The sequence below is a fragment of the Crocuta crocuta genome, unplaced genomic scaffold (genome assembly GCF_008692635.1).
Source record: "Crocuta crocuta isolate KB4526 unplaced genomic scaffold, BGI_CrCroc_1.0 scaffold229, whole genome shotgun sequence".
Lineage (NCBI taxonomy): Eukaryota > Metazoa > Chordata > Mammalia > Carnivora > Hyaenidae > Crocuta > Crocuta crocuta.
This window is the reverse complement of record NW_027536464.1, coordinates 6,761,956-6,778,781: the sequence shown is the minus strand read 5'-3', so window position 1 is coordinate 6,778,781 and position 16,826 is coordinate 6,761,956. Positions and strand designations below refer to the sequence as shown.

The 16,826-nt window shown below is 40.4% G+C and overlaps 1 protein-coding gene across 1 annotated transcript in view; it reads left to right on the top strand.

The window, feature by feature from the left end:
- EPHA4 (EPH receptor A4) overlaps positions 1–16,388 on the top strand; it is a 152,874-nt gene extending 136,486 nt beyond the window's left edge. Inside the window, exons 14-18 of the mRNA XM_077748712.1 lie at positions 567–716; positions 4,179–4,372; positions 7,772–7,927; positions 8,266–9,177; positions 13,893–16,388. Coding sequence (XP_077604838.1) covers positions 567–716; positions 4,179–4,372; positions 7,772–7,927; positions 8,266–8,380 — 615 coding nt within the window. The 3' untranslated portion in view covers positions 8,381–9,177; positions 13,893–16,388. The remainder of the gene's footprint in view (positions 1–566; positions 717–4,178; positions 4,373–7,771; positions 7,928–8,265; positions 9,178–13,892) is intronic.
- Positions 16,389–16,826: the final 438 nt, after the last annotated feature.

Genomic DNA, 16,826 nt, shown 5'->3' with positions numbered 1-16,826 from the left:
CTTTAGCATCTGGTACTTGGCACCCTCTAAGAGCCTATGTAATGTTATGTATTATCTTCTAGCCATGTTAAGCACCTTTGTCATGCTATATAAAAGTAGGATAGCAGTGTGGAGGATAGAAAGTTTCATACTTAACTTCCTTAGTTCATGATTTCAGAAACAATATTAAATATCGCCGTTGTGCTGCTGGCCAAAAGAATTCAGCAAGAAGTCAAAGTGAGCCTCAGCTACATGCCCATAGATATACCATAGTAACATATGCATTTTATAAATCCTGCAATTTCCTTTCTCCTCCAATATTGCCTGAAGCAGAGCTCAGATAATAGTTAGGCTTTTTCAAAAATAATTAAACAGGTTACTTGTTCACTTCCCTGTGACTAAAGAAAACACACGAGAAGTGTCTCAACGTAGAAGACTAGTTAAAACAAACAAGTCTCATATTATTGTCTGGAGAGCTATCTCAGGAATGCTGTTGTCCCACTTGGCAAACAGTAAGAACATTCAGGGACTAAAATGGCACATCAGTGATGTACTTAGGGAATAACTTATGGCTCGAATGTTCACAGGGTGGCAAGATTCCTATCCGGTGGACTGCGCCAGAAGCAATCGCCTATCGTAAATTCACGTCAGCGAGTGATGTATGGAGCTATGGAATCGTTATGTGGGAAGTTATGTCATATGGAGAGAGACCCTATTGGGATATGTCCAATCAAGACGTGAGTCTTTATGTTCTGAAATATATGTCTCTGCATTGAGATTCAGGAAGGATTGCATCAGTGTATGATGGAGTGAGGCCGGAGCTTGAAATGATACATGAAACTCAAGATTCTCATTACATTTCTCAATACAAATGTGTGTAGTAATCTAGTTAAACCTCACAGTCATGGATTTCAAGGACCGAAATTACATCGCCTAAATGGGGACAGTGTGGAAGGCCGACGTGATAGATTTATAGATAGATGGAGAGGTGGGGTATAAGGAACATATATTTACATGATTAATGCTCCAATCCACAACAAAATTCCACTTTGATATCTAAGAAAATAAAGTATATATGAAAAACACAAATTTCACCTGTGAAAAAATTGACACCGAGGGTTTCTTTGAAGAGAACTAGTGAATATTTTAAAGCTGGCATAGTTGTAATTAGAGCTTGCCCCTTGAGGACTCTAAAATAAAGCTTCACTCAATGACCCTTTGTAAATTATGCACATCCCTTTAAATGTACCATCTGGACTACTTCGTAAGGGAGTATCCACAATGCCTGCAATTTCAGAAAAGCATTCAATAATGACACTAATAAGATTCCAGAGTAATAGAATTTAATTACAAACATCTCCAGTGAGAAAGAGGAAGGGGAAAAAAAAATCTTGGACCAAAGGGTCTTCCTAGAACACTTGTTAGTTATATGTGTGAAGTAAAATATTAGCATACAGTGCTTACAAAGTCTTGGCACTCGATTTATCAATAAAAATTATAGTTTGAGAAAAAGTCTTTTTTTAAAAAATTCTCTCCGATGTGAAATGCTACCTGCCCATCTGCTTTGTCTTGAAATAACAAGAAGTTGCAAAGCCTTGGCTATTAAACGAAGAACTCAAGAAATAGGATCCTGGTTGCCTTATCAATAAAAGAATGTTCAGAGCAACAGAGAAGCTAATGCAGCCCACAGCTCTGGGGCAAAAAGAATTCGCTAACCAGATTAAGAGGAATGATCGTGTTGACATTGTGTTATCTGAAAGTTATAAAGAAAGGTTCATAGCAGATAGGAAGAAAGCCAGCAACTAGCATAACTGATAGGTAATTGCAGGCTGGAAAAACTAGAGATGTGAGTGGTGTGTAATGTATTGTTTGATGTAATTGTGCTACAGACACCTTCCAGTACCTACCTTGTAGCAACATTTGGTTTCAGATGAGAGACTTTGCAGAAGGACCAGAACAGCCAAAATGAGCAAGTAGCGCATACAGTTACTCTTTTAATGATTAAATACTTAAACTCAACTTCAGTTGGCAGTCGTGGCCAAATGCTCAGAAGAGCAGCAAATCTGAAGATTCTGGTCCATTTTCCTGCCCTAAGTATTTTCAGGCTGATAGTTTTGACAGTTTCTATATTACGTTAACATATTTTTTATTGTTTCGAACTTTCAGTGGTCTGGTTTTCTCCACGGAAGAACATCTGAAGCCGTCTCTCTCCCGCAAATAATATCAATCTGTCATTCCCATGCATTTGTCTCTGTTGGGTTCTCAATAGGAAATGTAACTGGGAAATTACTTTCATGAGTAGAATTCATTTGGCATATGGTGAATAGAGTCAAAATAACTGTTGAAAATATGGCAAACTTACCAAGTTTTTTGTTTGTTTTACTCTTTAGCCCCCCCAAAACATTCAGCAGTAAACTGAGAAAATATGCTTTGTTAACCCACAAGCCATCTTCCAAGCTGGCAGTGGATAGGGAGCTAATGAAAGAGTATTAAGCAGTCTGAGGGTTTATAACAAATTGTATTATCCTGGCGTTAGCCCAATATTTCTCTCATTCTCATCAATTCAATGTAAAATGTTTTCATCAAGTCTAGAGTCAACACCGTGCACCTGGAAAGATAAAAGAAAGTCAGAAGATCAAACTGACTTAATGTAATTGCCAGAAATAAAGAGAATAATGTTTAGTAAGATAGCATATAGAAGTCTACTTTAGAAGGAGTAGTAAATAATACTAATACAACAGGATGTTGGCAAAAATACACGGGAGAAAAAGGATCAGAGGGCTTAATAAATCACAAGAGGATTGTCAAACTGTGTGCCAGCTACATAGACAATAGTCATACTGATATGTAGAAACGGGACCCCGTGGAATTAACTGTTTTCTGTTGAAGGCCAGTTATGGAGCAGTAAATAAACACCACTGCAGGGTGAATCCAACGTGGTCATTGAGATGGCTATAGTTCTGGTTGTTTCCTTAGCAGCTACTCATTTGGGTAGAGTAAACACACACACACACACACACACACACACACACACAAATAAATTAAAATAAATAATTAATAACTGATTTAAAACAAATAAAACTTCTTTAAAAATCTCCAAACAAATAAAAAGACTTCTAGAGTTTCATAGGATTCACATAAATAATGCCAATGTGTAGCCAAGAAATTACGAAATAATTCCCCTCCTTAAGTTTGGCATGATGTAATATAATATTACATTACTGGGGGCTATACCTTAAAGATGAGGGGCTTAGCAAAATGCCAATAAGAAAAATACTGTCGTACCTGTGAAGACAGATTCAAAGAATTTGAATTAGAAGAAAGGCTGTTGAATAGTTTACTTATGTCATAGTTAGGCAGGGAGAACTCTGGGCAATAAGATAATGACCATCTACCATTATAACTTTTTCCTTAGATGTGGAAAGGTCCCCTTCAAAATATCAGTGCTCTAAAAGAATTTTTTTAATTTTCTTTGCTACTACTTTTTTTAAATCTACTTAGTAACACTTTTTAACTGTTAACTGTTAACTGGCCAACTGCCAGCCAACTAAGACCCACAAATGTAATGTAGAACTGGTATCTTGGTGTATTTTGGTCTTCCAAAAGGAAAAATAGTTGGCTATCTGGAGGGTTTGAGGACAGTGCTGTTTTAGAGAGAGGGAGTGTCTTCTGGATTGGGAGGTCTGGAAGGTGGGCTCCTATTTTGACTCAAGAGCTGTCTGAGCAAGAGGACAGACTTAAAATGATGCAAAGAGACTTCCATTTTGGATGCAACTATTAGTGCTTCTTAAGGAAAGTCTTGAACAGTAGGCCAGAGTCTCTTTTGTTAGGAGGGCTTAGAGATGCTGGATAGCAGAAGAAGGAGGGTGGTCACGATGTGATCTCTGAGAGCCAGCCCAACACCAGGTTGTTGGTCTGATTGTGTTCTAACCACTTCGGGACACTGATGAATCTTCACTTTAGAATTTCACATTGGGATTGCCTGTCATCTGAGAACAGGGCAGAGCCACAGCTGGCTTCCCTGTCCTGTTGTCAGCAATACTCAGGTCCAGCTTTGGCTTCTGCGAAGAAGTTGGTGCTGTTCCCATGCTCAAGCTTGCCGGCAGCTGAACGTATGGGGGAACTTGCGGGTCAGGAGGATGGACCACTGACCGCAGCTTCCCTGGCAGCTTAACATACTGTTTGGTTCTCTCTGATAGGTGATTAAAGCCATTGAGGAAGGCTACCGGCTACCTCCTCCAATGGACTGCCCCATCGCCCTCCATCAGCTGATGCTAGACTGCTGGCAGAAGGAGAGAAGTGATAGGCCGAAATTTGGCCAGATTGTCAACATGTTAGACAAACTCATCCGCAACCCCAACAGCTTGAAGAGGACGGGGACCGAGAGCTCCAGGTCAGCCATGCCTACTTAATAGTGATGTATGAAATAACACATTAGAGGTGGCAGGCGAGTGGTGGCTCGCTTTAATGCCTGCCTTTTAGTCAGAGGCCACTGCACAGCTCTCTGCAACCTGGGTGGCTTCTGTCTCAGTTAATGGAGTATTTATGGTAGTTTTGTTCACCATTTCGAAGAGCCTAAAACCTGTCAGGCCTCAAATCGTAGTACAAAAAACAAATTTAAAAAAATTAAAAAAAAAACAACCCAGCAACAAAGAAATAGCTAAGTGCTTTCCTTATTATGCTGGACCTGAACATTTCTGAAGAAAGATAGAATGTACTTTGGGAAGACTTTCAGGCCACTAGATGCTAAACTTGAGGGAAGGGAAAGGAACACATCGGTACAAAATAGGGAGTAGAGGAAAGCTCTTCATACACCGTAGTTTTAAGTTCACTTATGATGGGTTATAGGTGCGTATAAGCTTATAAAGCAAATAAAAATTCATTTGGTTTCAGTTCCTAACGTTTCTCTTTACTGGGTCTTTCAAGAGTAGAAGGAAGCAGGACCAAAATAGAACCTGATCAAGTTACAAAGCATATGGATGAATGTTTGAGAAGGGTTTTTAAAATGAATATAATTGAACCATCTGTAAAATAGGTTGTTAATTCTTTGGAAAGAGCAAAAGGAAGAAGTGCTACCAGCCAGAAACAAGGTACAGATATTCCAAGTCCTGCAATTCAATAGGAACTTTTCAGCCTGGAGACTGAGCCTCTCTGGTGTAAGATTCAGGATCCCTAGATACCTGTCCCATCCAAAAGAGTATAGACTGCCCTTGGTAGTTAAATGATTCAGGTGAAGACTAGCATAAGATAATCAGATGCTTCAGGCCTGCAAGAAGTAAGATCTACTCATCTCCAAATCCGCGATTCTCCAAGGCTCTTCTTTCATCATGACCCTGAGCTAAAAATAGGAAGATGTTTTTTCCCACAATGTCCAAGGCCTTCCAGTCTCAGTCGGTGTAGGGAGCTTCTCCTCCAGTCTTCCGAACACGTAGCCCAACGGTTGTGGAAGAGAAGGTATGCACTGATTGTTTCAGTGCACGAAGAATCTGAAACAAGCAGCAGACATACCCTCTATTCTCTTTTGGGCTTTCAGATCCCTTGGCATTTGCCGCATCCCAAGAGCTTAATGATCAAGCTCTTCTGAAAGAACACTGGGCTGGGCTGAATTCACATCTTATTTCTGCCACTTGATAGCCAAGCGGCCTAAAAAGAATCTCCTAGCCTCCCTGGGCTATTTTTTGTTCTTCGGTTCTCCGAGAGGTGTCGCTGGCTTCTTCTCTTCCAAGGTGAACTCCCTCCAGCCTTTGGGTCTCCAGCTCCACATCCCATAAATTTTGTCTGAAGGTCCAAAGGCTGGTTCACTGGTACTTGGCGCTTTACTGCTGGGTTAAGCTCTTCAGCTCCTAATATTGCAGAATGTGTGCTTCGTACCATTATGCAGAACAAATTGAGAACAAATTGAATTATTGGATATACTTTTTTTCAATTCGCAGTTTTTCTCACTGACGGTACTTCGGTAGCTTTGATGCTTATTACTGCTTGCTGGTAATGGGATGTAGTATAACAGTGTATGTGATTCAGCACAAAATTAGGCAGATGTCGTAATGTTCCACAAAGAGCACAAAGACTTCCAGAGCAGGCTTGCAAATAACCCTTAGAGTTAATTGATCTAGAATGAGGATATTTTCATCCTAAGGTCATTTTGACCTTGTCAGGTACCTAGAGCCTTCGTGTTGCCCTAGTCACACTCTTGGCTTAAAGTTAGAAATGGAAACTATTGCTCTTTGTCTAATAATGAATATTATTGATAAACATTAACACTAAAGTCTAAAATTCTATGATACTGGTTATTGGGGGAAGAGTTAAATCTTGAGTATTCTTGTCATAAAAATTTACATAATTTTACTCAGAAAATCAGACTTAATTGAGTGAATAGATATAAAAGTTCACAACTGCAAGCTACTATTCAGACACAAGACTGATTGATAAAACAAGTCTTGTTTAAAATAGTCACATAAGAGAGAATGATGCAAACCAAAATAACAGGTAAAAATGATAAAATAAACAATGGAATTGGATTAATTCTGAATGCAGGAAATTAATCAAGACATTAGACTGATTTAGTTTTGTTTTCACAAGAAAATATTTTTTTTGGCTAAAACTTCAGTAATGATGATATTTCAGTTTAAACATTCATATTAAAGTAACACAGTCTCAGGATGAAAATTAGGTCAGAATGCTAAGATCAGCCACATTCTATAATTTCTAGGGAAACGGGAGTTCAAGAAAATATAATAAACAAATAGCAGTGTTGGTATAGAGGTGATTAAAGTAAAGGTAGTATAAAATACCCGGTGAAGGTCTACCCAATAATTCTTAAGTAGTGTGATGATAAAGATCACTATGAGCCTCTTAATAAATACTTCTGTAAATAGATGGCTCTTTGTATATCGATATCACGAGGAAAGGCAAAATTCCTGCCATGAACTGTAGTCAATCTCGACAATGACCTAACATAAAACACCTGGCCTAAGAAATGCATAAACTAATAAATAATTTCATAGAAAGTGCTTAGAATTCATTGAAATGATAATTTAAGGGCCCCAGCTAGGGAATATGAGAAGCGCATTCCACAATCCAAGCGGTGATCAAAGTGGCCATTCTTCCTTTCCGTCTTGGCACACGTGCTGGTCAGGCGTGGGCTGATTAAAGAGGACATTAACTCCCTGCTGTCCCAAGTTTGTTTGAATGCACTGAGCCTGCCTGCAAACCTGGCCGGGAGCATGCTGGACTTGAACTCTTGCCGTTTTCTCCGCTTCATCAAGTCTGGCAAGTTGCAAGCTCACAGTTTTTTGTGTGGGTTTTTTTTGTGTTTTTTTTTTTTTGTGTGTTTTTTTTGTTTGTTTGTTTTGGTTTTGGTTTTTTGTTGTTTTACTTATACTTCAGTAGGGTTTCCGTAGCTGCTGTCCTGAAGTATGTAATACTCAGGGCTGGCAGGAATTTCCGTCTTCCTGCAAAGACTGAACCAGTATCAGCCACAAGGTCTCCCCCAATCTTTCTCCGAGGCTAAGATGTGAAAAGACTGGTATGATCATTAGTATACTAAGAGGTCCACATAAAACAAATGTGGGAAGTGGAATCAAGGACAGATAGGGCACTTGATACATGGTTTAGCAACTTTGTGAGATTAGGGGCCCCCCAAAAAAACCACATGATGACATTTGACGATAGGCAGTCTCTCTAGAAAGCCCGTCCTTGGCATTTCAGTGCCTATCGTAGGCAGTCTGACTTCTGAGTCTTGCTATCTTGCTGATAGTTCTTGTCTGTCCACACTTTCTCGTTCCTCCACCAGACCTAACACCGCCTTGTTGGATCCCAGCTCCCCTGAATTCTCCGCTGTGGTATCAGTGGGCGATTGGCTGCAGGCCATTAAAATGGACCGGTATAAGGATAACTTCACAGCTGCTGGTTATACCACACTAGAGGCTATAGTGCACATGAACCAGGAGTAAGTACTCAGCGATGTAACACCAAAGGGTAAATCTAGATTTAATAGTATTTTTCTTTTCTGCTTTGAGCTGCATTATCATCCTACTCATTTAAAAAAAAAAAAAAAAGAAAAGAAACCTGGAATGCCTTTCATTTTGATGGAGTATAATTTTTACACAGCCTCTAAAGCACCTACATTGTTGCGTTCAGTTGCTTAATTAAACATTGTAACACACCTGCCTTGTTGTGCTGTATGAACTGTGGCTGATTCAAATGTGTGTCTGCATGAAGCCCCAGAACCAGATTCTCCGCCCTCATGGCTTTTTCTCTCCCTCTTGCTTCTCCCCCTACATCCAGTGACCTGGCAAGGATTGGCATCACAGCCGTCACACACCAGAATAAGATTCTGAGCAGCGTCCAGGCGATGAGAACCCAAATGCAGCAGATACACGGCAGAATGGTTCCCGTCTGAGCCAGTGTACTGAATAAACTCAAAACTCTTGAAATTAGTTTACCTCATCCATGCACTTTAATTGAAGAACTGCACTTTTTTTACTCCGTCTTCGCCCTCTGAAATGAAAGGAAACTTCCAATACCTTCAGCGTTGCCTGGTGTACAGATTGCTGAGACCGTGGGGCTTACAGAAATGACAGACCGTCGTTTGAATGAAGACCTGGAACAAATTGTTTCTCAGAAGTACTCCGTCCGTCACCAGTTTGTAAAATACATGTACCTATATAAATAGAACACCACCTCTGAGTTTTGATGCCGTATTTGCTGCCAGACACTGAGCTTCTCTGAGACATCCTTGATCCTCTCTCCATTTGGAATTACAACTACAGTGTTTTGTTTGTGGCGTAAATGACAGTCATCTTGCTCTCACTGGAATGAATACCATGCCCAGGAACATTCTGGAAGGACTCAGTCGTAGCTTCTGAGGCTTGGTTCTTGCCATGGAAAACAACCTAGGTGAAAACCACGTAGCTCGTCAGGCCACCTGGTGGCTTATAATGACGTAAGGGGCTGGAAAGGAAAGGAAAGTGGATTTTAAAAAATAAAAATAAAAATAATAATAATAAAACCCAAACACCTCCCCCTCACTGGACAAACAAGGTCTGTTTCTTTGGGCCTGAGGCTGTGGCATATCAAGTCATGTTTTGGGACTCTACAAACTTCTTGTAACTACCTTTTGGATAGTGGACCGTGACAATCTTGAATAGGGAACTTTCACACTTCCCTCCTATAAAGAAGCAACCCCAGGCCTACAAGGTAAGGCAAAAGAATCCACAATGCATCTTTCTTCAGTGAAAACTTGTTNTTTTTTTTTTTTTTTTCAGTTACACAAGTATTTTATTTTATTTTATTTTATTTTTTAATTTTTTTTTTAAATAGTTTATTGTCAAAAGGATTTCAGTCTTCTCTTGACTATGGGAGAAGAGGCCAGTATGGAAACCCACTAGGACTTTCTTACTGTTCCTCCAGGAAGAAGTGAAGTAGGAACCATATCAAGTCAGGTTTGGGAACATGGCACCCAGACCCCAACTGGCTCTCTCACACAGAGTTCCTCTTACCCTTTGGTGCCCATCATTCATGCCACAAATATTTCCTGAATATCTTTTGGGTACCAGATAATCACCTGTAACCTTGGGTCTCTCACACAGAGTTCCTCTTACACTTTAGTGCCCATCATTCATGCCACAAATATTTTCCTGAGTATCTTTTGGGTACCAGATAATCACCTGTAACCTTGGGTCATTCTTTGGAGACTTTGCTGTAGTTGAGAAGTCCTGGAAGGTCTGTCCATTATTCTCATTTTCTGTCCTGTTCTGGTAGCCAATGCACCAGACAAGGTCAGCCAGGGAGGATTTACCTTGAAGTCAGGAGTGAGACTTGGGACTTCCCTTGATGTCTTCACTATTAGCATGTAACCTACTGGAAAACATCTCATCCCTAAAGACCGTGAGCCTTAGATACTTCTATTTTAATCCCAGAATTTTCTTCTTGAAACATGAATTAAATGGCTTTGTTTATTCCTAGAAACAAACAACCTAACTCTTTTTGCCTGGACAGATTTTAACTTCTTAAACTCTTCCATTTTCACTACTTTTAAACAAGAACTTGGCTGATTTTAATGACCTTCCCCCCCCCCACCTTGGTTTTATGCTGAAAGCTATTTCTTATAGAGCAAGGCATGTTCAATTTGATGCTGTCAAGTCATGACAGTTTAGTAAAAACCTTTTTGCAACATTGGTTGTAAAAGCTTTTCTGTTCAGAAGGAATGTGAAATTTATTTTTTTAAACTACTCCAACAATTTCTGTTTTATCACCACTTTTGCTGAACCCTAAGAGTTCTGGATATTCATGTTCAAAGTTGACAAACGTAGGTGGGGTTTTTTGCTCATTGTGAAAAAAAAATGTATATGTTTATTTTTTTCCTTCAGGAAAGCTGTGGAGTATTTTGTTTTCAATCTCCATGGTCCAATTCAAATAAGATAGCATTATGGCATTATCTTGTAAGTCAAAAGAGCATTTCCTGGCATCCACTGAATAATTAGAAGTCTTGCTTTTTCTTCAAGGGAACAACTTAAGACTTGAGCTATTTTTCTAAACACTGAACATACTCAAAGCAGAACAGTTCAAAAGAGAGAATGTGTCAGTTCTAAGATACTGTAACAAGTTAATGCTGGACACTAGGCTGCAGTCATTGTGTTATTTCTCATCATGTATCTGTGTACTTGGAACCACCAGGCAAGGATTGAAAGGTGGAATGTGAAATCTTACTACATTCAAAGGTTGCCTTCTGAATCTTAATTTTAACACAGTGTAGGAGTTAGAGTCTAGGTCAATGGAAAGGCCAAAGAAGGGCTCTCTAAGTGCCTACCATAATATCCAGTAGCTGTAAAAGTGAAACCCTACCGCTTCTGTGAAGTGACACATTCTAGAAGAGAAATAGGACAATGGAAGGTTGCATTGTTTCCCAGGGCACGGAGCCAGGCTCTGGCATCCATACAGCTATGGATTCTAAAGCCAACCGTGATGTTGACACTGGGAAATTCATTCCATGTTTCTTTATAACTCAGGTCCTCCACCTGTAAATTAGAGATGATGATATTTCAATAATAACACCTTTCCTAACACATGGCGTTGTTGTAAGTGTATAAGAAGTGCTCTTATGTAGAACACACTGAACTTCACGGAAGGAAGGTGGACTCTTTCTGCAAGGCTTTCCAAGTATTACTCATCCATCTTTCACTCGCGAACCCAAACGTTGTATTGCGACATGCTGGAGTGAGGTGAAATGAAGTTCATTGGTAGGAGCCATGCACATGAAACTGCTTCACCTTAAATGGATTTGTGAGGAATTGATTTAAATTAAACATGTATCTGTACAAAAGGTGGTAGACCTACCAAATACTCCTTTATCACCTAGCCTTGAAATTCATGACATTGTTGTTTTATAATTGAAAAAAGTGAAATGCAGAAGTTAGATCTCATTGTAAGGAATAGAATTGGATGATAAGGACACTTTGATGTCTTCATAACGGATTCAGAGACACAGTGCTTTGTGTATTTAGAGACGGTGAAAGTCACATCTGTCCCTCATGATGCCACATAGATCATATGCTTTGGTCTCTGTCCAAGCACTTGCCCACGATGAAGAGCTTGTCTGAATTCAAAGGAGCTAATGTTTATTTTTCTCCACTCTAGAATATTCTGGCACCAGCTAGATACAGTCCTTCATATTCCTACACTTGTCACACTTCAAACATCCAACCCTTTTCACATACACACTGAGGTCCCAAATAGTCCACTTCCTGTTACAAATTATTTTCATTTTTTTTTAGTTTTTAATGTTTTATTTATTTCTGAGAGAGAGAGAGAGAGGGAGGGAGGCAGCGTGAGCAGGGGAGGGTCAGAGAGAGAGGGAGACAAAGAATCCAAAGCAGTCTCCAGGCCCTGAGCTAGCTGTCAGCACAGAGCCTGATGCAGGGCTTGAACCCACGAACCGTGAGATCATGACCTGAGCCGAAGTCAGACGCTCAACCGACTGAGCCACCCAGGCACCCCAACAAACCAATTTCATACCATATATTTATATCTAGGCATTTAGTGAAGAAGATGGTTGGTGAACTGAAAGGGGACAAATGGGTTTTGGGGACACCCTTTTCTCCTCTAAGAATAGAATTTCTAACAGCAAAACAAAATCACCTTCAAATAGTGTGCCTATCCATATGGCGTTGGTTGTACTCCAAGAGTCTTAAGGTCATACTCATGTTCTCCTTGTCCTGCGTGTAAAGACATGTCTGCCTGATGAAATCCCTGCACAGCCAGGTTTCAGAAACTACATTTGATAAACTTACTGATTTCCAAAGACACAGTTGGAACAGTAGATCCAATTCCTTTTCTTTCTTCTCTTCCCCATGATTGTCGAAGTGAATGATGTTGACAAGTGGCTTCTTGAAAGGAAGGCTTGGTAGTTATAACTTTACCCACATTTATCATTTTTAAAAAAATTTTTTATGTCTTTATTTTATTTTGAGAGACAGAGACAGACAGCAGGCAGGGGAGGAGCAGAGAGGGAGGGAGACACAGAATCTGAAGCAGGCTCCAGGCTCTGAGCTGTCAACACAGAGCCCGATGCGGGTCTTGAACCCATGGACTGTGGGATCATGACCTGAGCCGAAGTCGGACACCCAACCAACTGAGCCACCCAGGTGCCCCAAACCACATTTATCATTTTAATTTGCCTACGAAGTCATCTCTAACTGAATAGTTTGTAAGAAAACTTCATTTCTCTCTCTCCAAATAGACTAAAGCATTTTCTACAAGACTAAATCATGGTTATTTACCTCAAAGACACTAAACTGGGTTTATATCTCACACACGACAAACACACATAGGTACAAAACAAGCAAATACAAGATTGATTCAATAAAATACGCGAAGTTGTCTTTGAAGATACGTTCTGGTCTTAATCTTTGCTCTCTCTGTACCTGAGGTCATTCACAGCCAAACACTGCCGTTGCAGTGGGAGATACGGTCCCTGAAGCTATCTTGATAGTCAACTGTCACAAAGGAAAGGAGAGAAATTGCTTATTTTGGTTTGTGTTGATAATTGCGAGGACGATGAGGAGCCACAAGGATTCCATTGTGTTGTGCTGATCTTGCTCAGTGCTACACGATGAGGCAGTCGTGACTGATTAGTTCTCGGAGGGCTTGAGCCCCCAGAACCTTTCGCGCTGGCATGCCAAATGTTTCCTTGTGCCATGGCCCAACCTTCCCTCCCTTGTCCCTGTTCGGTGCACCTCGTATGAGCCCTTTACCAGACATTCGCATCCATTAGAAGTTCCTTTGTAAGAAAAATGTTCAGTGACTTTTATTTCTTAGTTGGCATTTTTGTCAATCATATCGTTGAGTATTGGTGGATGGTCGTGTTTCTGGATCTGTTCCCCTGACACAGAATTCCCCTTTTTGAAAAGACTGGGTGCTACTGTAATACAATTTGCTTTTCACATCATTTTACCAACTCCAAGCCTTTCTCCTCTTGCACAGATGAACCTTCACAATCAGAGTTTTCATTTCACAGAGAGGCTGTTCACACAGTGGTTAAGGCATGGCTATCGACTCAGACCCTTTGTGTTCTAATGCCCTTTTTCTCCTTCTCCACCTATGACGTGACCATGAGCAAGTTGCCCAGCTTTGCTGTGATGCAACAGCCTCATCCAGGTGATAGGAGGAAGACTAGTACCTTCCCCAAGTTATTATAATTGAGCTACTAATAAACATTTTTGTTGTTGATGTTGTTACTATAGTTGTCACTTTTCAGAGGAGGAAAGCAGGAATTCACGCTCTCCCTCCTGAGCTACTTCTTACTGAGCCACACCGACTCCTACGTGCTTCTGTTCTTTCCTGCAATATTGGCTGACAACTGGCTGGCCGCATGCGTTGATGTTTTGTCTAAAATCTTGTTCCTTTCTCTACAGGGAGTAGATTCTGCTATCTTGGCCTCACAGCCCTTCCTGTCGATCACAAAGCCCACAGAAGAAAACAGAACACACCCTCCTCAGTCCCTTCGAAATGTGTTTCTTCTGCTTCCACGATGCCAGTTCTGGAGCAAAGACACTGATGAAACAACACCCGTACCTGAAAAGAATACATGGCTGACGTTCAAATCTTCTTTCCCAGTGAAAGAAGCAGCAAACGTGCGAGGCTCAGCACCTGTTCTCTTGTGGCGCTGAGGAGCGGACTGTCTCGCAGCACCAGCTCCACGGAGCCCTCGTTCCTAAATTCCTCGTGGTTTTATTTATATGCATTTCCATATCTCATTCCTGTATGTCGCTGCTGCTTTGGCGCGGCAGCAAGTGACCCAAGGCTACAGGTCTTACAACGGACACCAGGTTAGGTGCCACCACACAAAACAAAGCCAGTTCCCATGAGCTGCCTATGATATGCATTGCTGAAGTCACATTTTACCCAGGGTGTGCCATTGCAGTGATATAAATATATTTTTTTTCCTAGACTAAATATGAGCTGACTATCTCTTTCGATGTGTGTACATAGGTGTGAGTGTGCATATGCGCGGGTGTGTGCGTGCGCGTGAGTGTCTAACCTCATGCTTAGACCTGCCTGCGAATGTTGTGGAATGCTACACCGGAGAGTTCTGGTTTTCCACCAGTTCTGAGATGAAGAGGCCACAGGCGAAAGCGGGCCTGGAGACCCCACCCGTCCCCTTAGAAAGACAGCCCGGAAGTGTTCAATGCCCTGTATCTAGAAGTGTGTTTTGTAACTGCCACACTAACCTTAATAAGTAATTCTACAGCTTTGGATGGAGGCATTTTCACCTCAGCAGTGGGGTAATTTTAGAATACAAATCCATTCAGGTGACAACCCATCATCAAAATCATTAATGCTGACTGAACTTCTCATCTGAATCACCAATTTCTTGACGGAGAGAGAGAGAAGGGGATGGAATTTGTCTGGTGACCCCAAATGGAATAGAAGTAGCCTTTGTTTTCCTGCATAAATGGACTCGTTGAATGCGAACAAATATATGCAATTCATATGCTTTTGGAGATGAACGGAGACGCGTGTGTCAGCTTTGAGATGATGTGTCCTGGATTAATACTTTGTCTCTCAATGTCACAGAAAAATACATGCCAGTGACTCTTGAGGTTAGCATAGTTGGGATTAAGTGTCCTCGAGTGATTTCAGGTTCCCAATTTACAGGAAGAGTTCTACAATTATTAATATGCAGCTAACTCCTATGGCCCTTAGCCTTCTAGAATCTGAGGTCCGGTGTGTGAAGATTCAGTTCTGATAGGATATGTATACCAAACGCCAGCCAACATACTGCCATTTTTCATAATCTGAGTGGCTGCCTTGCTTATTCTAAGCTATGGCTGCAGAACCTGTGGCCATTTACATAAGCTATAACATCAAATCAGGGAAAAATGGGAAGAAAAAAAAGATTCCGACCCCTATGTTATTGAAGAAGTAGAGAGAATCATCAATAAATATTTATTACATTCTGACAGGGTGTGTGGCATTGTATTCTCATAGCTATGCCAGAGTGACAAAGTTAATTCACCCCTTTTGGGGGACTTTAATATATTTTTAAAGGGATGTGCCTATGCATTGATGCCTGAAAAATATGTATAAAGAAATGAGGTTGAATCTCTGAGCTGGTCATCTCTCCCCAGAGGTCAGGGCAGGAGGCCAACTTCAGGGACTGGATTAGCCCCATGAGCGAGTGTTGGCCTAGTGAGTTCAGACGCTGAATCTCGCTCAAATCTTCCATTAGGCAGCATTAAGCTGTTCTCCTGCACCAAATCAAGTAGCTTCGCCATGTGTGTGCTGGCCCCAAATTATTTTTAACAATCATGAATGAAATGTTCTGGTGTGTTTAAAGAGTTATTTTAAAGACAGGCTATGTTCACTACACTACTGGGGTGTCTGTTTTGAGAACTCTTGTATTCAATCTGTGAAGGATATGTGTATTAATCCATACGCACTTATAGCCTCAATGTTTGTCTGAAGACACTCAAATTCTGACCAGTCAAGGAAAGTTCTAGAAGCAATATTTTCACACTTAACATTCTCCAAACATCAAGCATTGATACACACTGAAGAGTGCATTTATTTTTTGTATCACTCCAAGTATGTTGGAATATGCAAGGACTGTGGTTAAAATTAGAATGTATAAGGCCTATTATAATTTAGTTCATACCGTTAAAGGAAATTAACAGAACACTGCTTGGTTCATACATGTTCCAAATTTTGAGCGATCTCTTGAGTTAGACATAGATTTTCTATTTTGTTTTATTTTGTCAAGGTATTTTTCTTCCCTTCATGAACTTTAGGTACACATAACTTATGTCATTTATTTATGGTCTTTTATACCTAGTTTGTAAAATTGTAAAATAGCAACCTAATGCAAAGAGTTTGCATTTGAAAATAATAAAGTAGTTGCTGTATACAGACCTGGAATCCTGTTGTCTCTTTTCAATAATTTTTCAATATGCATGTGGCTTCTAAATTAATTAATTCTTGGTTGTCCTTTGGTTAGAACACAAGATCTTAAACTGCAGTTGAGTGTGCTTATTTAGAGGATAAAACACATTGACTGCCAAATGGCCCTTGCTCTTAAGAAACACATTAGCAAATCAGACTTAAGTTTCATGAGTTTTGTATGTATCCCAATGTAATTAAGACTGCGAACTTTGGTTGGAATTTAGTCTCCCCTGCTATTACTGATCATGCAATCTAATGGTGAGTTCCTGCACCATTGTCTTGTTTGTAGAATGGCAATTGTAAAATCACAGACTTCTTTTTTTTAACATTTATTCATTTTTGGCAGAGAGAGAGTGAGCAGGGAGAGGCAGAGAGAGAGGGAGACACAGACTGAATCAGATTCCAGG